General features: G+C 45.8%; 1 protein-coding gene across 1 annotated transcript; it reads right to left on the bottom strand.

The window, feature by feature from the left end:
- Window positions 1-18,532: 18,532 nt before the first annotated feature.
- On the bottom strand, window positions 18,533-19,153 carry ascl1b (achaete-scute family bHLH transcription factor 1b). Its single transcript, XM_056282653.1, has one exon. The coding sequence runs from the start codon at window positions 19,151-19,153 to the stop codon at window positions 18,533-18,535; it is 621 nt and encodes a 206-aa protein (XP_056138628.1).
- Window positions 19,154-21,293: the final 2,140 nt, after the last annotated feature.

Genomic DNA, 21,293 nt, shown 5'->3' with positions numbered 1-21,293 from the left:
CTTTCCTTAGTTTCTCCAGCCCAGCTAATATTTTGGATTCTGAACCGTGCGGGCTAGCATTAGCTGTATTGCCTACAGGAGTTTGAATTTGTTGCTTCAAATTTTTGCTCGTATCCTGTTTACTTGTACTTTTACCTCTGACAGACAATGCCATGTTGAATTTTTGTGGTTTTGCCGAGTTTTTAGTAGTTTTGTTAGGAAATTAATAGTTAGATGGACGGAGCTCAACTTTTAGGCTATTGCCTCGAACATGGCGTCACTGGAAGTCCTCCTTAGCACTGTTTATCAACAATTCATTAAAACAAAATTCCTTTAGAACTTTGTAAAGATATTGCCAACTGACAGAATCAAAAGCTTTTCCTGCACCTAAACTTAATTTTATCACTTTTTCCTTAAGTTGCTGTATATGATCCATAGGTTACGCTTTATTTTAGGGGGTTGGAGGGGGTTGGATATTACTTAGTAATAAGGTGGTAATTATCATGTAATTTCTTAGAAATAAGGTTGAAATTACCTTGCAATTTGGGTTAGGGTTAGCTGTAAAATTACCTGTAAAAACTACCACCTTATTACTAGGAAATTACAAGGTAATTTCAACCTTATTTCCAAGAAATTACGTGATAATTACCACCTTATTACTAGGAAATTACCATCCGACCCCCTAAAATAAAGTGTTACTGATCCATATTATGTAAAGTGCGTCTTATATCATCTTGTGTTTGACATCTCCCCCTAACATACAGTGTGCAAGTAAACTCTAGTATATGGAGTGGGAAAAATTGTCCAGATATACAACGAGCGATGTTGAAGCACGCGGGGGGGGGGGGGGTGAGATTATTTTTTTGGTGCCACTTTTGATTTCTCCCTCTACAAATGAGTAAGTATCAGTTGTTTATTCGTAACTAGCGTAATTTTCTGAAGTTTTAATCATTTCCTCAGTCATTTCATTTCCTTAAATTAATTAATGGCCGGTATTACTGTTGACTGGAGGGGAATCGGAAACATCAAGGATGTCAGGTTTGATTTTGCCCAATAAAAAATAGGTTAGAGGTGGAAGCAAGTGCAAGAAACTTCACAAGAATAGAACCAGGGTGAGCGACTTTTTAAAAAAGCGACACGGGTCCGCGGTGGTGTAGCGGTCTAAGCATCAGCTTTGTGTCAATGCAGTTGCCCACTGAGGACCGGGGTTCGCGCACTGGTCTCGTCAGATCCGATTATGGCTGGACTTGATGAAGCAGCAATAATTGGCAACACTGTCTTCAGGAGGGGGACGGAGTCGGCTTGTGTTCGTCACATGAATGCATCTCTGTGTGTCGGAAAAAGCAGTGGTTCGGCCTGGATTCGCCTTGTCACGAAAGTGGGGAGGAGTCTCCTTTGAGACTGCCGGCCAGAGAGATGCAGTTGGCGAACGCATGCAGTATGAGGGTGGGTGTTTGAAATAAAATAGGGATCGATTGGCCACTAAATTGCGAGAAAAAGGGAAAAATCAGAAATAATTTTTTTTTTAAAAGCAACACATCGTTCACCTGTTTGCCGATGCACAGAGCAGGTTAAGACATCTTCATTGGGAAAAACTGAAACAATCTGATGTTCACTTGTTCTCATTGCATCCAGTTTGGAACCGACAGAGTGTGATGCATGTGTATAAATCCTGTCTGACTGTTGTGAATTAAACTAGGGAGGATTTTTTCCATCCTCTTAGCCATTATAGATTTGTATATACGATAATCAACATTAAGGATTGAAATTGGACTATATGACCTGCATTCAATCTCATCTTTTCCTTCTTTATGTATAAGAGATATAATAGCCTCTTTCCAAGTAGGGGGGTCTATCTGCTTTTTTTTAATGCCTTGTTACATGTTGTTATACTCATAGGCATGAGTTCTTTTCTAAATGCTTTGTACCATTCAGTTGTAAAACCATCACTTCCTGGTGATTTGTTAGCTTTTAGTCTATTAATTGCCCTATTTAATTTTTTTACAGTTATTTCTGCACTTACGGCCTTATTTTGCTCTTCAGTCACATCTGGTAATTCTAGGGCCTCCAAAAAATAGTCATCTGGGCTTCTTTATCCTCCCGTATTCTAGAACAGAACATAGTCGTTAGCAGAAGGATTCAAAGAATGCTTGGATCTTATGCCGTCTGCTTTCTATGGTATTTTCTGGGAATCTCGTACTTTATATATTGTTCTATCTGCCTGATGCTTTTTCAATTTCCTTGCCAATAATTTTGTAAATTTAAATCCATTCTAATACTATCTTTGCTTCGTGAATAGCATCTTTTTCTCAATTTCTTGTGTATTCATTATGTTAATTTTGTTTCTAATTTTCTTTATTTGTTGTAGTATCTTTGAATGTTGGCCCTGTACATGATGACCCTCCAGCAGCTTCAGCCGATTTTGCAGATCAAGTAATTTTCTTTGAAGCAGCTTTTTTTGTGTGAGGTTACAGCTATGATTTTGCCTCTTAGGACAGCCTTTGCTGCAACCCATATCATAGGCAGGTGAAATTTCTCCAGTATCATTTTCTTTTATGTACATTCGAATTTCATTACTCATTTGCTTTTTAAATGCAGGGTCATTAAAAAGACTTGAGGTAAACCTCCATGTTGTATTTCTTTGGGGGTTCTCCAAATTGATAATAATATATGTATATATAGGGGCATGGTCACTTAAATCCATTGTTCCAATATCTGAATCCCTGATCTTTTACCTATCTTTGCTAAAAATAATGTAGACAATACTGGTGTATACCGAGGGAGGGGTAGAGTAATGTGTGTACTGCTGTACATTAGGGAACATTTCTCTCCATATAACTATTAAGCCTATGTCTTTAATTAATTCATTGAACTTTTCACTGCACTCGATTCTGCTGCTATTCGTGGATGAGCAGGAGTATCTCAGAAAAAAAGTATCATATTCATTGGATCCAGGCCTTGCTCTTTCAGTACCAAAGAAAACACCAACAGCTCATGGGACCTGAATCATGCGACTAAAACTGAAAGAATTTCTTACTGATGTGAATGACAGGAATACTTGTTTTGAGTATAGTGTTATTGCATGTTGTGAATGAATCCCAACCAGAATGTCTTTATACACAGGCACACCTTCATATTCAGGTATGGAAAGAGGTCAGATTTGAGAAGTGGCAGGAACTGTGACGTGTTATGTCAGGGAGCAGACTAGGAACCACAAAAGCATGTCACCACAATGAGGTTCAAGGACTCTGCAATAACCTGAGGCTCACAACATTTGTGTGTGTGTGTGTGTGTGTGTGTGTGTGTGTGTGTGTGTGTGTGTGTGTGTGTGTGTGTGTGTGTGTGTGTGTATGTGTGTGTGTGTGTGTGTCATGGGCCTGTGCATGTAAACAGTGGTACTGTCACTAGAACTAAAGTCTCCAAATCCCCAAAGGTACATGGTATGATGGTGTAAACACAATGTGAACAGACTCATATGTACACACACACACACACACACACACACACACACACACACACACACACACACACACACACATACTTTTGCTCCCTCCTCTCTCCTCTCTCTCTCTCTCTCCTCTCTCTCACACACACACACGCACACACACAAACAGACTGACCTGGGCTTTCTCAAAAGGTAAAGGGTTTTAAGTAGATGATGTTCCAAGCAGCGTACTCTTCTGATGAAATGTACATTCAGCCCTTCTCTTGGCATCATGTGTCTAGACAATTCACTTATCAAAAATATCCCTCTCAAACATTAATTGTGCCACAGACCCGCCCCCCAAAAGAAAAAAAAATCACTCCGCATTTTACACCCATCTATGGTTCAGTGCTGTGTTGATGGTATAGGACCCTGGTTATCTGTGAGCAATGAAATAGATGGAGAATTACTGGGACCCAGAATGTGTAAATCATGTCGCAGCCCACCTACATGGCAGGCATGAGATGGCAGGCATGGGTATACATACACACACACACACACACACACACACACACACACACACACACACACACACACACACACACACACACACACACACACACACACACACACACACACACACACACAAAGATCTCAAAAAGATCAGCAGATAGGAGCTGTTATTGAACAATAGGAGCAGACCTGGAGGCCCAGCCGCTACTGCTACCCGGAGAGACACACAGCAGAGGGTTACACAGACGCATGCTGATAGCGGCCTGCCTGATAAAGGGAAAGGGAAAGAGAGTGAAAGAGAGAAGGAAAGTGAGAAGACCTCCTATCAATGAGGCCACACAGGGCAAGCCACAACTTACAAACATCTCTGACCCCCAGTCAGCTGCCGCTCCCGTGTTTGTGCTTGCAAGAGCAGGGATCACGTATTAACAATGCCAGAGATAACAGTAACTGGTAGTCTGCGGTCAGCACGGGTAAGTGACATTGTTTGTGCCACAGCTAATTTTAGTAGGGAATGTAAATAGCGGGCCACACAAAATGCTCTCGCCCCGAGGGTTGGTGAAAAGGTTTGGGGAGGGACATCAATGAAACCATTCTTAATCTGTGTCCTACATCCCTTTTTTAATTTGGGTCCAACTCTGGTCCCACCTCTTCTCTCAGGTCTATGACGCCACGCATGCACATGAGCCCAGCCACTCAGGGTCAGTAATAATCTCCCTTTAGGAGGCTGGAAGGGTGAAGTGAGCCATAAGAACCCTTTATGTCACTTTTAACCAGCCAGGAGAAAGAAAAAGTCATAATTATAGTGCTCTCTTTGGATTTAAATAAAGCTTCCTAGCCGGGCCCCTTGCGCACATAGACATATACTCATGTGTGCACACATGAACACACACTCACTTCAATAAAGAGGCACTAATCAATCAGGGGCTCGGCTTCATCCGAGTCCCTGTCTGAAAGGAGGACTGACAGCTCTCAACCTCCCAGCATTGTCAGAGGAGACTGATTAGGCTTCTGACCAGCTACCTCAGCCACCAGCTAGAAAAGCACAGAGGTTAAAGGGTCTCCATTTGAAATCGACGAGCACTGAAAAGTTCTGGACACCTGCTTTTTAAAGCGATGCTTGTCTCTCCATTCCTACCGTCCTTTTTTGTTGTTTGCAATTTGAGGGCAGCGGAGGGGAGAGGGAGAGAATTGTTTGGGAAGGGGTGACTAGGGTGGTGTGTGTGTGTGTGTGTGTGTGTGTGTGTGTGTGTGTGTGTGTGTGTGTGTGTGTGTGTGTGTGCTGAAGTTTTGAAGGGGGAGCTTGGCTGTGGGCCCAAGGCTGGAACAAAGACGGGACACTCTTTACATGCATAGCCAGGCAAGAGTAAACGAGCCAGCAGTGCAGCCAGCAAACACAGGCCCCAAAACAGAGATAGAAGGAACAGAAAGTGGAAAAGAGAGAGAGGGGAAATTTTCACGAACCCGACCACCTGCTTATGCAGGAGGTAAAACTTTGTCTACATCTATGTGAAATAAATAAGGAGAGGTGTATTGGGTTGGCATGACTGTGAGGCGTTAAACAGCACAAGCTGCTTGGATTTTACTGTGTTTACATTCAATATGGGGCCGTGTGGCCATGGGTAAACGGATGCTATCCCTTCGCAAACACCCACAGAGTGAACAAATACAGGCAATTAGTGCAGCACAGCAACCAGGAGACAGGTGGGGCAAAGCAAGAGGAGAGCAGAGGAGGGGAGATAAAACAAAGTGAATCAGGTAGATGCATGTCCATGCGTCTTCGTCCTTTTATTTAGGATGCTCTTACTGATGGGTATCCTTTCTCAAGTGGTGCCTTCATAGATTTGTTACTTGCCATACAGTCACCATATCCCCTTAACTGAATGGCGGAAAACCAAATGATCAGTTTCTCAGCCCTATTGATACTTCTTAGAGGAACATGCAATAGATTCCTATTCTTCTTTTTTTTCTTTCAGGTCTTTTGGTCTTTTTATTTCACCAAAATCAGCTTAGTGCTCTGCCATGATTTTTCCTTGAAAAGAGGAAAGCAACTCCATCAATGAGGAACAATAGTTTATTCGGACAAAAAGTCCTGGGGCGTCACGCCACCCCGCCATCGCCGGTTTCCCCTCCATACAGACTCTGTCGGTGACTGGTAAATGCCACTTTCAATCTTTCTCCTTTTCTCTCTCTTCCTCTTCATTCCCTTTCATGCCTCCTATTCCGCACCCTCAATGGGTGTGTTAAGTATTGTGCGTCCCGATGGGGGCGGTGAGTCAGTCAGGATCATTAAAAGCAGGCCAAGCCTTTGGCCAGATCAAAATAATTAACTGGAGAGGTCACAAGCTAATGAAATGAAATGGGGGTCTGAAAGGAGCCCCAAAATGGCGCTCACTAATCCTCCTTTTACCTTGTTTTAGGGAGGGGGGGTAAGACTCTATAGGCTAAGGCATCTCTACTGATAATAGGTTGTGGGGTGCAGGGGCTCTATGAATTTTTGTGTGAGAGCGTTTGTGTGTGTGTGTGTGTGTGTGTGTGTGTGTGTGTGTGTGTGTGTGTGTGTGTGTTTGCACGCAGGCTATGATAACAGACAGACAGACAGACACACACAAAGAGAGACCGAGAAAGAGAGAAAGATAGAAAGGGATAATATGGGCTGTTGAACAATACGTACCAAACATATCGCACAAAACCAAACTAAACCATCGTCCCCTCACTCCCTTGTCATCACAATGCCGATTTTGCTTTCACGTTTTCACTTTGTTTCCTTACACTCAAAACGTTCTCATCCAGAAGTAAATCTAAGCTAGACTTCACAAAGCCAGTTGCTGCCTTGTACAGATATTCAGCAGATATCACAAATCCTGGTATAAATGAACATTCTCCCTGTCTCATTGTCTGTCTAAGAGCACTTCCACACCAACATGAACATTTTCCAAACCGAACATTTTCCTCTATGTTGTGGCCTCGCATCAACATGCAGACAGCGTTTGAGGTCACTAAAACGGAGTTGTTTTTTTTCAAACGCCTTCTAAAGTGCAGATTTTTTAAAACTCGGGTTCGTTTATCCGTGTACACTGTATTTTTTCTTTTTACATTTATTTCTAGTTTTTCCCCTTATCCCACCCGATTAACCCAATGGCATATGGCCGGAACTCTTGTCAAATAACTCCCATGGCTCACGTTTCCACAGGAAGGAGATAGTCGTAACACCAGCTTCCTTCAAACTCGCGTTGGCTGCTCTCGCTATTTTACACGCTGAAGCCCCGCATGGATTGCGTTACCTTCAGGCCGCGAAGGATACGTAGAGAGAATGCTTTCGGTTGCTTAGCTGCAGGCGCCCGGATGGGCCAGAGGGGTCGCTGGAGAACGACGACTCCCCGAACACTACACCGATCTACACCCACTATCCCTCGTGTAAGGGTGTCCTAATGGATGCCTTACCCCGCGTGTACTGTAAAGCGGAGCGTTCGGGAAACGATGACGTCACACCCCAATTCGCGCAAGCCCATTGTTGCTTTGTGTAATGACCATGCTTCTGAAACAACAGTAACAACAATGGCGGATATATACCGGTTTGTTTACACCTGGTTAGCACTGCTAGGTCTAATTACAAGTTTACAACTTAACTTACCATTGCTGCACCACTTCACTGGCGTTCAAAGGCGTCTGCTACGGTCCACTGCATCCTTGGTGGTCCGTGGGCGACCACCGCCAAAGGAAAAAAAAACCTCACTACACACGCTCAGAATGTTCTTCTCTGATATTTGACGTATCGTTGATGTAGACTTTATCGCCACCTACTGGCCCGGCATGATTGTTTGAGCGTTTGTAGTTTTTGCGTTCTCGTGTGAACGGAGATATTTTGTAAAACGAAGGCCATGCGGACAGATTTTATTTTAAAACGGAGGGGGGAAATATCCGTTTAGAAAAATATCTGTGTATGTGTGGTCAAGGCCTAAATATAACAATAGAAGTATAACCGGTTATGTTTTTGCCCGGTGCGGGATTCGACATGGAGTGTACTGCACCACAAGGCGACGTCACTAACCGCTCGGCTAAAGGGTCAGACCCGTTAGCTAGGGGCTAACGTGTCTTATTAGTAATTTACAGAAGAATGAACCCGATTTAATGCCTCGTCATCACATACACGGGTATTTTTGAAAAACGGGTTTTTTCCTTGGATAATGGATGGATGGATGGTTTTTCTTCCTTGGTTCTTAAACAAAACCCCGTCCGGACAAGCACTGTTTAAAACAATCTCTGTACAAATGAAAACGCAAAACACAATGAAAAAGCTGTCAAGAGTCAAACTAACCAAACATGCGGCGATGTACATAACCCTAACCCTTAAAGCAATGTTGACCAATCAGAAGCCTGAAAAAAGTCAACAACAAGCCAAAATCTCCCTTTTCCCTGTCTTCACGTCAATCCTGAAAACGGAGTTTCTGAAAATCTTCACCCTGGAAGGAGTTTTCCAAAAGATCCGTCTTCAGTGACCTAAAACACACTTTGCGTGTGGACGAAAGGCCAAAACACATAGAGAAAAATGTTTTCAAACGTACCCGTGTAAGTGTGGACTAGGCATCAGGCTCAGGGCAACACGAAACAGAGACTGATGAAGCCATGATGTGTCACTGTGAACGGGTTCTGGGACAAGCCCCAACCTGAATGAAAACACCAAGACAGGAGAAAGAGAGCGAGCGAGTGTGTGTGTGTGTGTGTGTGCGTGTGCGTGTGTGTGTGTGCCTGTGTGCCTGTAGACAATTAAAGAATTTACACAGAAGCATACAACTTAATAAACACACACCTGCAGACACATGTGCTCGTGTGCACACACAGCACATTGTTGAGTAAAGGAATGCACCTGACCTAAACCTGTAGGGTGGAGCTAGACCATTCAAACACTCATACACACAAAATACACTCAGATGCCACATTATACTCTCACATACACCCACAGAGCGAGCCCTCACATGCCGCAAGAGACACGTCCTTTGGCAAGAGTTATTGGAAGCAACTTTACTTTCTCCATGTGACTCAAATACCATATCGCTGGGCACACACGCATGTGCGTGCACACACACACACACACACAAACTGGGGTCAGCATAAGGCTTAACAGTGCAGCTGATATATGAATGAGGTCTATAAGGGGTCAACTGTTTGAAATACCAGGAGGAAGAAATAGCATGGCGTCCTTATGCAACACATTGCTCTGTCATGGAGAGGTTTGAAAAGGTATGTAACCAAAGAGGAAAATTGGAAAGATTTTTTTTACTTGTTCTTTCAGACACTGATACTATGATTTTCATGCTTTTGTTTTGTCAAGAATTTCCTATCTCAAACCTGACCGATGAATCAAGGTAACGGATGTAATCATCAGTATTAGTATCGCAGTCAGGTGTATAAATCACAGATAATATGATTGAAATATGCATCATTTCCTGTGTGTTTCCTTGCTCACAGCCCAATCTGTCATCCTGACCCTGACTCCTGATAAGTCGCCTCTTGCCCTGATTTCTTTGCTTTTCCCAGTCCTACCACTGGACCAATCGCTAGCCCTCATCTCATTCACTACTACCTTATGTACCAGTCCTATGACCTCCTTTTCTGACCTTGTGCTGGAGCTATCTGATCTCAGCCCAAAACCTCCAGCTGTCTCACTTTTCCAGCTGCATCACTGGATCCATCATTACCTTTCTCTTTACCCCAGCCTGACCATTAGGCACCAGCTCTCCTCTACTTTCCCAAACCTCAGCGTCAATCCACAAAAAACAACCACATCTCTCGCTCTCTCTCTCTCTCTCTCTCTCTCTCTCTCTCTCTCTCTCTCTCTCTCTCTCTCTCTCTCTCTCTCTCTCTCTCTCTCTCTCTCTCTCTCTCTCTCTCTCTCTCTCTCTCTCTCTCTCTCTCTCTCTCACTCCCCCCCCCATACAGCCCATCCACTCCAAGCTGCAGCCTCTCTGGCAAGTCATTAGAGTCATTAGGTAAGAATAAGCTCTGTATCACAGAGGTCCACCGGCATCCAGTTTAACCCAGCACAATTAGCACATCCGTTGGAGTAGAATTACCCTGTAAAATGAGAATGCGCTGGACAAAGGAGGCAGGAGAGTTGGGGGTTGGAAAAAAGGGGGTAAGTGTGAGGAAAAAGGGGAGGGAGGAGGCACAGGAGAAGAGAAATAAGGGAGGACAGAGAGAGATTAAAATTGTTTGAATTGAGTCCACGCTAGCCCGATTCATTTGGTATTCTGCTCAAATCAGCGCTTTTGTGCAACCCGGCGCAAAGTAGTGTCAATCATCTCGACCCGGTTCTGTAGAACGGGGGAAATTTATTATGAATTTGCGCCAGCAAATAATGAGGACTACCCCCTGCCTGTGCTCCCTCTCCCTCCTGTCCTCACCCTAAACCACCTCCCTGCACTCCCCCTTGCCCCCCACTCCCATATCAATGCTGCAGAATAGGCAATAGAGAGTGAAGTTAGCAATCTCAGGGCCACTCGCACTCTGGACCCACATCAAAGTGACAGAGACGTCCAATCAGATTTGTCTTACAGGCATTACATGATGAATATGGTGCAGCCGCAGCACAAAAGCGCCTTTGTGTCTCCCCCGAGCAGAGACTATTCACAGCCCGCCACAGCCAGCCAGAGTGGAAGTAAATGGCCAAAAGGGCCCAGGCCAAAAAAAAAAAAGCACCCAAACTTGTGCAGCACAATGGCCTATGCAAATGACTGCCCCCACTGCCTCAACCCCAAAACACACCCCCACCTCCTCCATCCCTCCTCCACCCTTCAGCCCTGTGCCTGGTGCCCTCCTCTGCTGGGTCGTCTGAAGTTTAGGGCCTATTCACACATATACTGGAGTGTCAGTTAAAAGTGCTGAGCTGCACACATTCAAAGTCCTTTTTCCCCCCTTTCCTTCTTATTGTGGAAGAGAAAGATTCCTTTTTGTACATAGATAGAGGAAAAACATGAGTCGAATGACTGACTTTTTTGTTGGGGAGTACAGGGCAACTTGGCGGCTGTGAGCAGAAGATGCCCATTTAAGACTTTTGTTTTGGGGAAAAGAGGATTTCCAGCACATTGAAGTGGCCAGATGACATTTGCTCGCGTGAAGTGGAAAAGACAAAATGAAATCTGATGGGCTCCACTTGGCACTGAGAAAGCCATTGTATGTGGTTTGTTGAAAAGATCCAGGTAACTGTTCCTTAGACACATGATGCACAATGTGGCCGGGGTGCACTAAGTGGGCCATTAAACTGTGGAAGGTTTCTAGCAGATGCAGGTACCGAGATGCCAATGAGCCTGCAAGCATGGAATGCAATGGCTACCCATCTACTGGCTTATCTGAAGAGTTAAAATGACCTTAAAGAAAATCTCCCACTCCAAGAATAGCAGATTGGGGGAAAGAAATGAAGCAGAAAATGGTCAAAGCTGATTGCACTAATTTGGAAAGAAGCAGCTTCATTATCAGAGCAAATATTCTATTACGCAGTTAGAATTCAATATCTATATATACCCAGGTCATACCGTAACCTGACCAGGATGCACAGTCACACCATTTATACCATTTTTGCATCTTTACTACTGTATTTCTTATCTTTTGCATAGATTCAACTCTTTGCTCCGGTTGTGTTCCTGGGTGAGACTAGCTGCACCACAAAACAACATTAAAAATAACTCTATCCTGTATATGCAGCAGTGCCTCCACCACCCTCGGATCTGCCAAATCAATAAGTGTGGACAACAGAGCTGTCCCCAGACCAGGTGTAAGGCTACAAAACCTTATCGTGCCTGGTCGCTGACCTTCACAACAGACTCTACATACACATTACTTCAGATCCACTTACTCTCCCTGGGCTTTCTGTCTGAGAACGGACATATATCTAAGAGGTGCATGTGTGGGTGGAGGTGGGATGGGGGGGGGGGCTTGCATGTGGGCATATGTGCACACCTGTACTTTTGTAAATGAGTCTACTCCAAATCAGTTCAGCATTTGTTTCCCCTGTATGTTAAATAGAAACGTGTGTGTGCCTCTGCTTAAACATTAACACCTTTGTAAGCAATGGCCAAGGCTGCGCACCATCTTTTCATTTATCTTCATCACTGCCTTATCTACAGATCTTCTTGTTGCTTTTATCTTTGTCCATCTTTTCTGTGCGACGTTATGCACATTATTAATCTTGCACATACTAACTGCTATAGTTGTTATTTAATCAAACCTTAAGGTAAATTGCTTAGTTTACTTACGTGTGTGTGTGTGTGTGTGTGTGTGTGTGTGTGTGTGTGTGTGTGTGTGTGTATAGATATATATACAGTGACGGCTGGTGGTGATATTGGGTGGGTGGGCTAACAAATATAGTATACCCATCTATAGTTCACGCTGCAGCAACAGCAACGTAACATCTGAGATACCAAGTTAGAGCAACGACACTGTTATACCTTGTTATAGTAAGTGTGAGGATACTCGACCTGATGATGATGATGATGATGACGATAGCAAATGCTCTACAACAACACTATAGAGAAGCATAAGAATGGCCTGATGCCAAAAAACTCTCAAACCCCTGCACGAGCGCACACACACACCATTTGACTATTTTTCTCTGTGCACATTAGCACAATGCATTTCTAACAAGAACAACATTTGCAAGAATGATGGGATGATATGCTACATGATAGAACAGAATGCAGAATCATGTAGCCTACAATGTCAGAAAAAGGCTCACCTAAGGATGCACAAAAAAACGTGTCCCAAATGAAACGACTGCCAATAAATACTGCAATTAATCAATCAAGTTGCATCTTATATAGCAACTGTTTTAATCACAACTGTTTTGCAACACATTGGGTCAAACATGTCCCGAATAAAACAATTTGGTAAGCACAGCAAAAATAATATAGTCATTATAGAAGAGAGACAAGCAACATGTAGACAGGAAAGCTAAACGTGCCTGGTGGTCTTTTAAGAGGTCTATAGGCTTGGGCTTACTTTATTTGAAGAGAAGTTCACATCGACGACCTTTTTGGGATGCAAACGGGTTAATCACCACGTCACTGAAGTCCAGTGATTTTTGGATGAAGTCCCGCTCAATAGAGAGCATAGCCATGGCGCTCAGCCTATCCTGTCCCATAGTACTTCGGAGGAATGATTTGATCCTCTTCAGTGTACTGAAACACCTCTCTGACTCTGCAGATGTCATGGCGGTTGTGATGGTTATTTGTGTTATTTTCAATGTTTCAGAAAAAGTGCTCTGAAGATTGTTCTCATATTGTTCCCTGAGCACAGTCACGCACTGGCTTACACATGCCACGCCGGTTGTCTCATCAGCTTGCACAGCCACAAATGGTGCCTGCGATATTTCGTCAGCCAAGTTTTGTCCATAAACAGCTAACTTACAATCAAGCAACTCATTTTGGCTCGTCTTAGATGTGTACTTGACAACAGGTGATCGGCTAACTGGATATCCAAAAAAGAGAACTGGTCAGCGAGGTCCAGAAACACGCCCCGCTGGAGTGAAGTCGGAGGTTCGTCGGACCCCCGCAGAGCTAGCTCACGTGCCCCACAACATTTAATACAGCCCACAATCCGTGATAATGAATGCCTGTTTTTCTTTAACAGCTCGTTGTGTCTCTGTATAGAAATGTGGTGGTCCTCGTCAAGTTGACAGGCGATGTTAACTTACCCAGCACCGATAGCGTCACGCTATTTCCAATGTGACTTGTGCTGCATTCATGTTTCCTAATTTTGTCGGATAAATGTTTCAAATCCACAATTCCTTGTTGGGCCCAAGCCGTGTCTCCCCCAAAAAGCAAGTATGGAAAACAGAAAAGTGAATTCTCAGCTACACTTGCCGTTAGCCAGTCCTTTCGCTGAAACCAAGTAACACGAAACTTACGATTTTGTCGTTTGTCCTTTTGTGTAATTTGAACATCGTTTGGACGATGTGTCCCCAGTCTCTTCACTTCCGATGTTTCCTCGGGGCCACTTTTCTCCCTCCCCACTCTCACACAAGTAGCACGTCACTGTATGTACTGTCCGTGCTGTCATTGGTCAAAAGCCAGCGGCCTGTGGGCTGACTGAATTTAGCCCAAATGATCAGCAAATCAAGAGGGCGTGCCAAGACACCTGTCAGTCATGTAACACGAAGTTGAATGGGCAGTAAAAAATTAGCCAATTTAGATGTATTTTGTGTTTTTCTTGTGACGATTTACTGCCGTTGCTGCTCTTAGGTTCCACCGAAATTTAAAATAATCTGTTCTAAGGTTTTTTTAACAATACTTTTCTCATCTTTAATGAAAAAGATCGGGAGGGTTTAGCCCTGTTAGCCCATTTATATCAGCCGTCCCTGTGTGTGTGTGTGTGTGTGTGTGTGTGTGTGTGTATGTTTGTGAGGAAAAAGTGGTTTAAAAGTTATTATATTTTAGAACACAGCGACAGGTATGGGCGCAAGCCCACGAATACTGGGGTGGCATCCGTTTCTTTACCTGTGCCCCCACTCATAGGGTTAGTGGTTGTGTCAGGAAGGTCATCCAACGTAAAATTTTGCCAAATCAGTTTGCGGATTGACAAGACCATACCGGATCAGTCGAGGCTCCATACGAGATTGTCTGAGTCCCGGGTTAACAACGGCCTTCACTGGTGCTGTGGCCTCATAGCGTAGCGATGAAAACTATACAATCCACCGTTGCGACCCCCTGAGAAACAGGGAACAAGCTAAACGAAGAAGATATTTTAGGAAATTAATTTCAGTGTAGGAGGCTCTCTCCTACATTCACCTGAGAATGATTTCTCTACTCCTTGCAAAAAAAACAACTTTGGTAGGTCAAAAATTCTGCTGTTGGATATCTCAAGCATTGTTACAAGGAGGCTTGCTGCAAGGTGGAGGAAAATGTTTGCACTTTTGGCCAGCTTACCACGGTCCCCTTCAATGTGCATCAGTTCCAATAAACTAAAGCCAGACGAATCCTGGAATCGGAGGGCTTTAAAAGGAAACAAGAGGTCAACTTGCAAGAGACAGACTTTTTCTTTCAAGATTTTTTTTAAAAAAAAATTATTTTGTAGTTATGACTATACAAACATATCTTACCCTTGCTGTCCTCTCTTGTTGCATGGTCCAGTTAAGCATGCATCTCTTTAATCTATATATATATTGTTGAAGGCCAATCTGCAAACATAGACAGGTAGGCCTGCAGCCTGAGGAAACGCATGCCAAGACAAAGTTCATGTTCCCCATTTTACAAGCCAGTGGCTGACTTATTACACCGTAGCTCACCTGTAGGCCTGTAGCACCTGTTGCTCAACAGGTAGATGCAGCGCAGCACTGTGATTGGGTGAGGGCCTGTTTCACCGACCAACTCATCCCCCGGACTCACAACTCCCAGATGCTGGCAATCAATAACATCAGCTAGTGTCACCTAATGTTTATATTTCATAATTGTATAGTTCTCCTGCAATGTTCCCGAGTATACAAAGCATGTGGGGAGGCCCAACAGTAGAACACTTTAGGAGAATGACGTTGAAATAAGTCGTTTTGAAAAGCCATCCTCCAAACAGCTGTTTGACTGTTATTGGTGTATTTTCTCCTTTGAACATGATTCATCTTGTGAAGTATAAACACGGATTTCTTAACTGCCAGCGGGGTGAAAACACACAGAAAAAAAAACATGTATATAGGACAACAACACTGTTGAGCTGGTTTAACGATACTTGTTTCCAGGACATTTTTATTTCCCCTGAATAATCCATATGAAATAGCCAAGCCTTTTATATTTGGGGCAATAGATTGACCCCCCATCGGAGTCTCCTGGGCCATTATCTTGGCCAATTTAGCCCCCCAAGTTAAGACGGCGGTAAACACACTGCTTTAGGCATATATATCACTGGTTTACGCATGAAAACGCTCGCGCGTGAATGGGCTCCCTGTGATTGATTAGTCAGCATTTGATTGCCTCAAAATGAATATCGGCCCTTACGTATTGTCAAAGACGAAATTGCCCGCTGCCAAAACGACATGAATAAATGTATCTCCTCCCTTCCACCCCCCCTCCCCATATCTTAATGGCTCTGGAGAAAATTGCGTATCCATCTTAAAAGGACAACAGGAACGAGCTCCAAAGCGCTTATTATCACCGGTGCCCTGGCCTCTGCCTGACACGAAAGGGCATTAGAAATAACATTTCACGCGTCTAATAATGGGCCAGCGGGGTGTTTCTTGCCAGCATTAGTTGATCTTTCAAGTTCTGGTGACGTAGGAGGTTATATAAAGCAATGAGTAATTGATGTCATTTATCACTTGTTTGATTCCCCCCCCCCCCTCCATTGCCAGGCCGCGTCTATCGGACGTGCTGGCTCCATTATGCAGTGGGAGTGTGGGACTCTTTGTTGCTGGCTTGTGGCACGTGGCTCACACCTGCAAGGCTGCAGACTCTTTTCTGTCAAGGGGGGGGGCGGAGGTGGGGAAGGGTGCGGGCCCTGACAACCATCTCCCCTAAAGTTGCCGCTGTTGTTTTGGCTCTGTGTCGTTGCGTGAATCTGAGTCCGCGTACGAGGTTTCTCCTCGGGTCTCTTCTTGGGGAAGGAGGGCGAGTGGAACCGTCACAGAGTTCGAGCCCCTGCAAATGCGAAAGTCTCCGCAAGCCCGCTATAATGTAGGCCCATATCCCAAGGGTTCAATGTCAGCTCCGGGTTGCATTATCCTCATAGTGCAGGGAAGGGGGCTTATAAAACGAGACTGAGTCACCTCCCCTGCATATTTATGGTGTTCTCCTCTGACAGAGAGCACTTAGTAAAACTACACTTGTTTCTCTTTCCGCCTCAAAAATTGACTCATATTTTTTGGGGGGGTTATTTCCAATAGAATCTCCCATAATACCCATAATGAAGCCCAAAAGCGCACACAATAGTGGGCACAATGGGGGCGCCGCGCTCCCCATTTCGCAAGGGGGGGGCGGGCTTTTTTTGGGGTTGGTTTGTGTGAGCCCTGAAAAACACAGTCGGGAATACAAGTTGTCTACAACCCCGGGTTTCTATTAAGATGGATCTCAACTGCGCAATAAGAATTTCGACCCGTTACATTGTTCCGCTGACTTTCCCCAGGCCGTATTTCAAAGTGACTATGTATCTGTTGAAAGGGCTGAATTGCACCCCCGCGCACGCTCCCCCCGCCCGCCCCCGCCCCCGCGCCCCCCGCCTCCGTCCGCTCCGGGGCCGTCTGTGTTATTGGCTAAACAGAAGGGGAGCATGCAAAAAGAAACAATACGACGCATGAAACGTAATAATAATCTCCTGGTCCTGAAGGCAAACAAAGCTCGAGACGTCGCCCGTCCATAATGGGTACCGAGGGCTCAGGGCAGCTGCACAATTTCCCCCACGCATGTGCCCAACCAAGTCAAGAAAAGGTCATATCGGGGATCTGACACACACACAGACACACACACACACACACACACACACACACACACACACACACACACACACACACACACACACACACACATGCCATCATGTATGCACGTAATAATAATAAAAAGAATAATGGCGATAGAATCAACAGCACGTAATATAAATAGATTCGTTTTTTATTTATAAAAGTTTTACACAAAATATATCTATTCACATGGATTATATACATTTTAGGCTACGGGAAATGGAGAGCAAGTGCATACATTGATAAAAAGGTTCTCCTTAACACCACCCAAAAAAAACCCTTCAGTCTGTCACAGGTATGTAAGCCTTGATATTGCTGCCCCCGGTCACACAGCTCACCGCCTCCCTGACAGCTGGCTCGCCGGCTGGAAGGTGGCAGTGTTTCTTGTTCAAGAAAGTTTTTTTTTTTTTGCTTGACTCAATGTACAAAAATATGTCTTCATATCAAACAAAGCATCTCGTAACACAATTTCGCTATCAAAGAGGGGGAGGAGGGAGGGGGGAGGAAATGTACATCATGAGAAGTTCAAATCAGTCGACGCGTCATCTTCGTGGGATCTCCCAACACGAGCGGCGGTATAAAGGAAGACGGTTGTGCTCTGTCATAAAAGAGTCCCCGGGCAGAGTCCTCACCAACCAAAGCACCGCCCCTGCAGAGCCTGCTCTATCTGATATTAATTGCACTTGATCAAACAATAACTCTTTAATTCCACGCGTTGACTCGACAATCCCTGGACGGGGGTCCGGGTGCGCGCCCAGTCTCCTTCCCTCCTTAAGGGCCACGGTTTATGCTCTGCTGTCGCATGGCAACGGCAACAAGAGGCTCTCTCTCTCTCTCTCTCTCTCTCTCTCTCTCTCTCTCTCTCTCTCTCTCTCTCTCTCTCTCTCTCTCTCTCTCTCTCTCTCTCTCTCTCTCTCTCTCTCTCTCTCTGTCTGTCTCACCACCACTGCTCTGCTCCTCCTGACACAAACCAAACAAAAACAAAAACAAAGCAGCCCTGGGCGAGCGGGGCAAGCAGCAACATCCCTTCCGAGGACGGAGAGCGCCGCTCGCACGGGTTGCCTTGCCTCGCCGCCAGACCGGTCGGAAAGCGCGTCTCTACCCAATGTCGGTCTGCGTCAGCAACGTGTGACGCCAATGCGCTTTTACGCACACGCGCGTCGCCGCCTCGCACGCCGTCGCCCTCAGTACCTGTCGAACCAAGTCGTAAAGTCCAACAGCTCCTGCTCTTCGGAGCTCAGAGGCTCGTAGCCCCCCTCGTCGGACGAGTAAGTGGAGTGGGGCGACTCGGGGTCGGCGGAGTAGCTGTTGGAAAGGGTCGGGGACGGCAGCCCGCACTGAAACGCCGCCGACACCGCGTCGTGTTCGTCCAGGAGTTGCTGCAAGGCCCGGATGTACTCCACCGCCGACCTCAACGTCTCCACTTTGCTCATCTTCTTGTTGGCGGCTCCGTTTGGCACGTGCTGACGCAGCGTCTGGAAGCCCATGTTCACCTGCTTGACCCGGTTCCTCTCGCGTTCGTTGCGCCGGGCCACGGCCACCGGCTGCTGCTGCGGGATCGAGTAGCCGAGGCCGTTGAAGCTGAGCCGCCGCTTGCAGCGCAGCAGCTCCGGCGAGCTGGAGCGCTGTCTTTTCAGCACCTTGGTCTTGCTTTGGTAGCCGGCAGCGGCGGCGTTGCCGTGCACCGTTTGGACGGGGCATTCCTGGGCCGGGGCGTGTAGGGTGATGGTGGCTCGCCTCTCGCCGAGTCCAAACGGGCACGGGTTTTGCGCCAGCTGCGTGGAAGTGATCGTTGTGGTTGCCATCTCGCCTGCGCTGGGACGAGAGTGAAAGACGTGGGGGCGCCTGCAGCCTTTGCCGCGAGGAAGAAGGAAGAAGGAAGTGGGGGAGAAAAAAAAGAGAAAGCAGCCGTAGATTGGCAGTGCACAGGCTCCCGTGTCCGTCGTGTGGGCACCGTGTGGCTAGCTGGGGGAGATATGTGGAGTCCAAGTCTCCTTTTGACCGCGCCTGCCTTACTCACTCCACGATCCGATCTGACCCAAACTTTGGCAGCACTCCTCTTTTTCAACACGCGTCTCTCTCTCCCCCCCCCGCCTCTCTCACACACACACACACGCACACACACACACACCTCCCCTTCGGAGGCCCCGCCCCCCGCCGTGTGATTCTTCTGCAGCACCGGGTCCCCCGAGCCAGGCGCGTGGCTCCGGGAGCTCAATAAACAATCCCGAGCTTTCAGAGCGCCGGGAGCACGCGCTGGGGCTCATTTCCATTCCAATGTGTGCGAGTTGAAAACCCATTGGTCCATTCAAAACGGCCTGCGACCGCACGAAAGGGAGGGGAGAGGAGAGAGGGGGAAGAAGAAGAAAAAAGGAAAAAAAAGACAGAGAAAGAAAAATAGTTGAGAATGAAAAAAAAACTTGAATGGTTCGAGTCTTTCAAACGCCTTTTGAATTTGACAATGTAGCTACCCCTGGCAAGTCCTCAAATTATCAGTCTCTCTCCCCCCCTCCCTCCCTCCCTCCCTCCGTACTTCTTTCGCTTTTCGCAATCACAAATACCAAGGACGCTCTCCCTTGTAACCAGGCTACAGCTTTAGAGAAGAAAAATAAATGGCAAGCGTGTCTTCGTGCAGAATAATTGGCAATTATAAAGCCCGCATAGAGACACAATTAATTTAAAGGTAAACATAATGTTTATGACATGTGGGATAACGGGGGGGCGGTGAGGGGTGAGGGGGGCATATCGCCGCCGCTCGCAATGCACTGACCCTTAAAATGAGCGCGGCGCCGCAGGTGCGGTTTGTCGGCACTTGCGTCTTCACACAGGTTAACAAGCCGTCCATAGACACGCCGCCACCCGGACACGGTCCTGTCTAATTCCAGCACTACGTAGATGTATATAGGCTACCTAACCGACAATCAATTTTATATATATATATATATATATATATATATATATATATATATATATGATGCCAAATGAACCAAAAATTAGCACAATATTTGGATACAACTTCGACGTTTTGGTGGCCAATATTATATTAAAACTGTTCATTTCAGCACCATGTTGGCACCCCCCCCCCCTAAACTACAACATTTGCATCTCTGTCACAACTGCTATGTCTAAAACATCGAAATACTTCCAGTGAGCGGGGGAACTCCGTTCGTCAGCCAACTGGCAGATCGTAGTCGGCATGGAAATGCTGTAGAAATGTAAGGCCGAAGAAAAATGGGCCTGTTGGAGCCTCTGGCGGTGAACATGAGTAACTGCCCCTTCCGACTCCAGTCCTCCGGGGGGGAGGCGTCTCCCCCCGGAGGCAACCGTTTATTTCCAACAACGTCCCAAGATAAAGTATTCAGGGGTCTCACAAATGATATAGCATCATACGTAGGCACCACCTTTTATTACGCGCGGCTGCGTGGCGCAATCACAGGCGTTTACGAAAGAGTGTGCGCCAAAACGTGCGTCTCACTGTGTTTGTGTGTCTAGTTCTCTGCACGCGTAGTGGCACGCGAGTGCGCGTGTACGCCCGTGCGTGCATGCGTGGAGACGTATCATTTCATTTAATAAGGCTAAACACCTCTCTCGGGCTCCTTATTCTGCAAACTGTTTGGCCCCCCGGTTGAAATGGCTCTGTAGTTACCCACAAGGTTTAAATACCAAGTAGCTTCACATGATTTCAGATGGGCTCCATGTGCTCCAGGCACTGCACAGCTGTACATGTCCCTGATTTCGCCCTCTTTAACACCCCCCCCAAACCCATGTGTATTTACAAACATATCACACCCAGTACGTTACACAATACATTCTTTTCAGAGGCGGAGAAACAGATGAGGTGTGAGATGATAACAGTGAGAAAAAAGGTAAATGTCCCTGACAGTGGTGTGTTATACCTGCACAGATATCAGACACCTGATCTGTTTCATAAAAAAAGACATGTGA

This window comes from Lampris incognitus, chromosome 6, assembly GCF_029633865.1.
Source record: "Lampris incognitus isolate fLamInc1 chromosome 6, fLamInc1.hap2, whole genome shotgun sequence".
In the NCBI taxonomy this organism is placed as follows: Eukaryota; Metazoa; Chordata; class Actinopteri; order Lampriformes; family Lampridae; genus Lampris; species Lampris incognitus.
The sequence above is the reverse complement of the archived record's forward strand: the minus strand, read 5'-3'. Positions and strand labels throughout refer to the sequence as shown.

What these genes read in the sequence shown, in the direction of transcription:
- ascl1b (XM_056282653.1), bottom strand. Translation starts at nt 19,153, where the DNA reads ATGGCAACCACAACGATCACTTCCACGCAGCTGGCGCAAAACCCGTGC.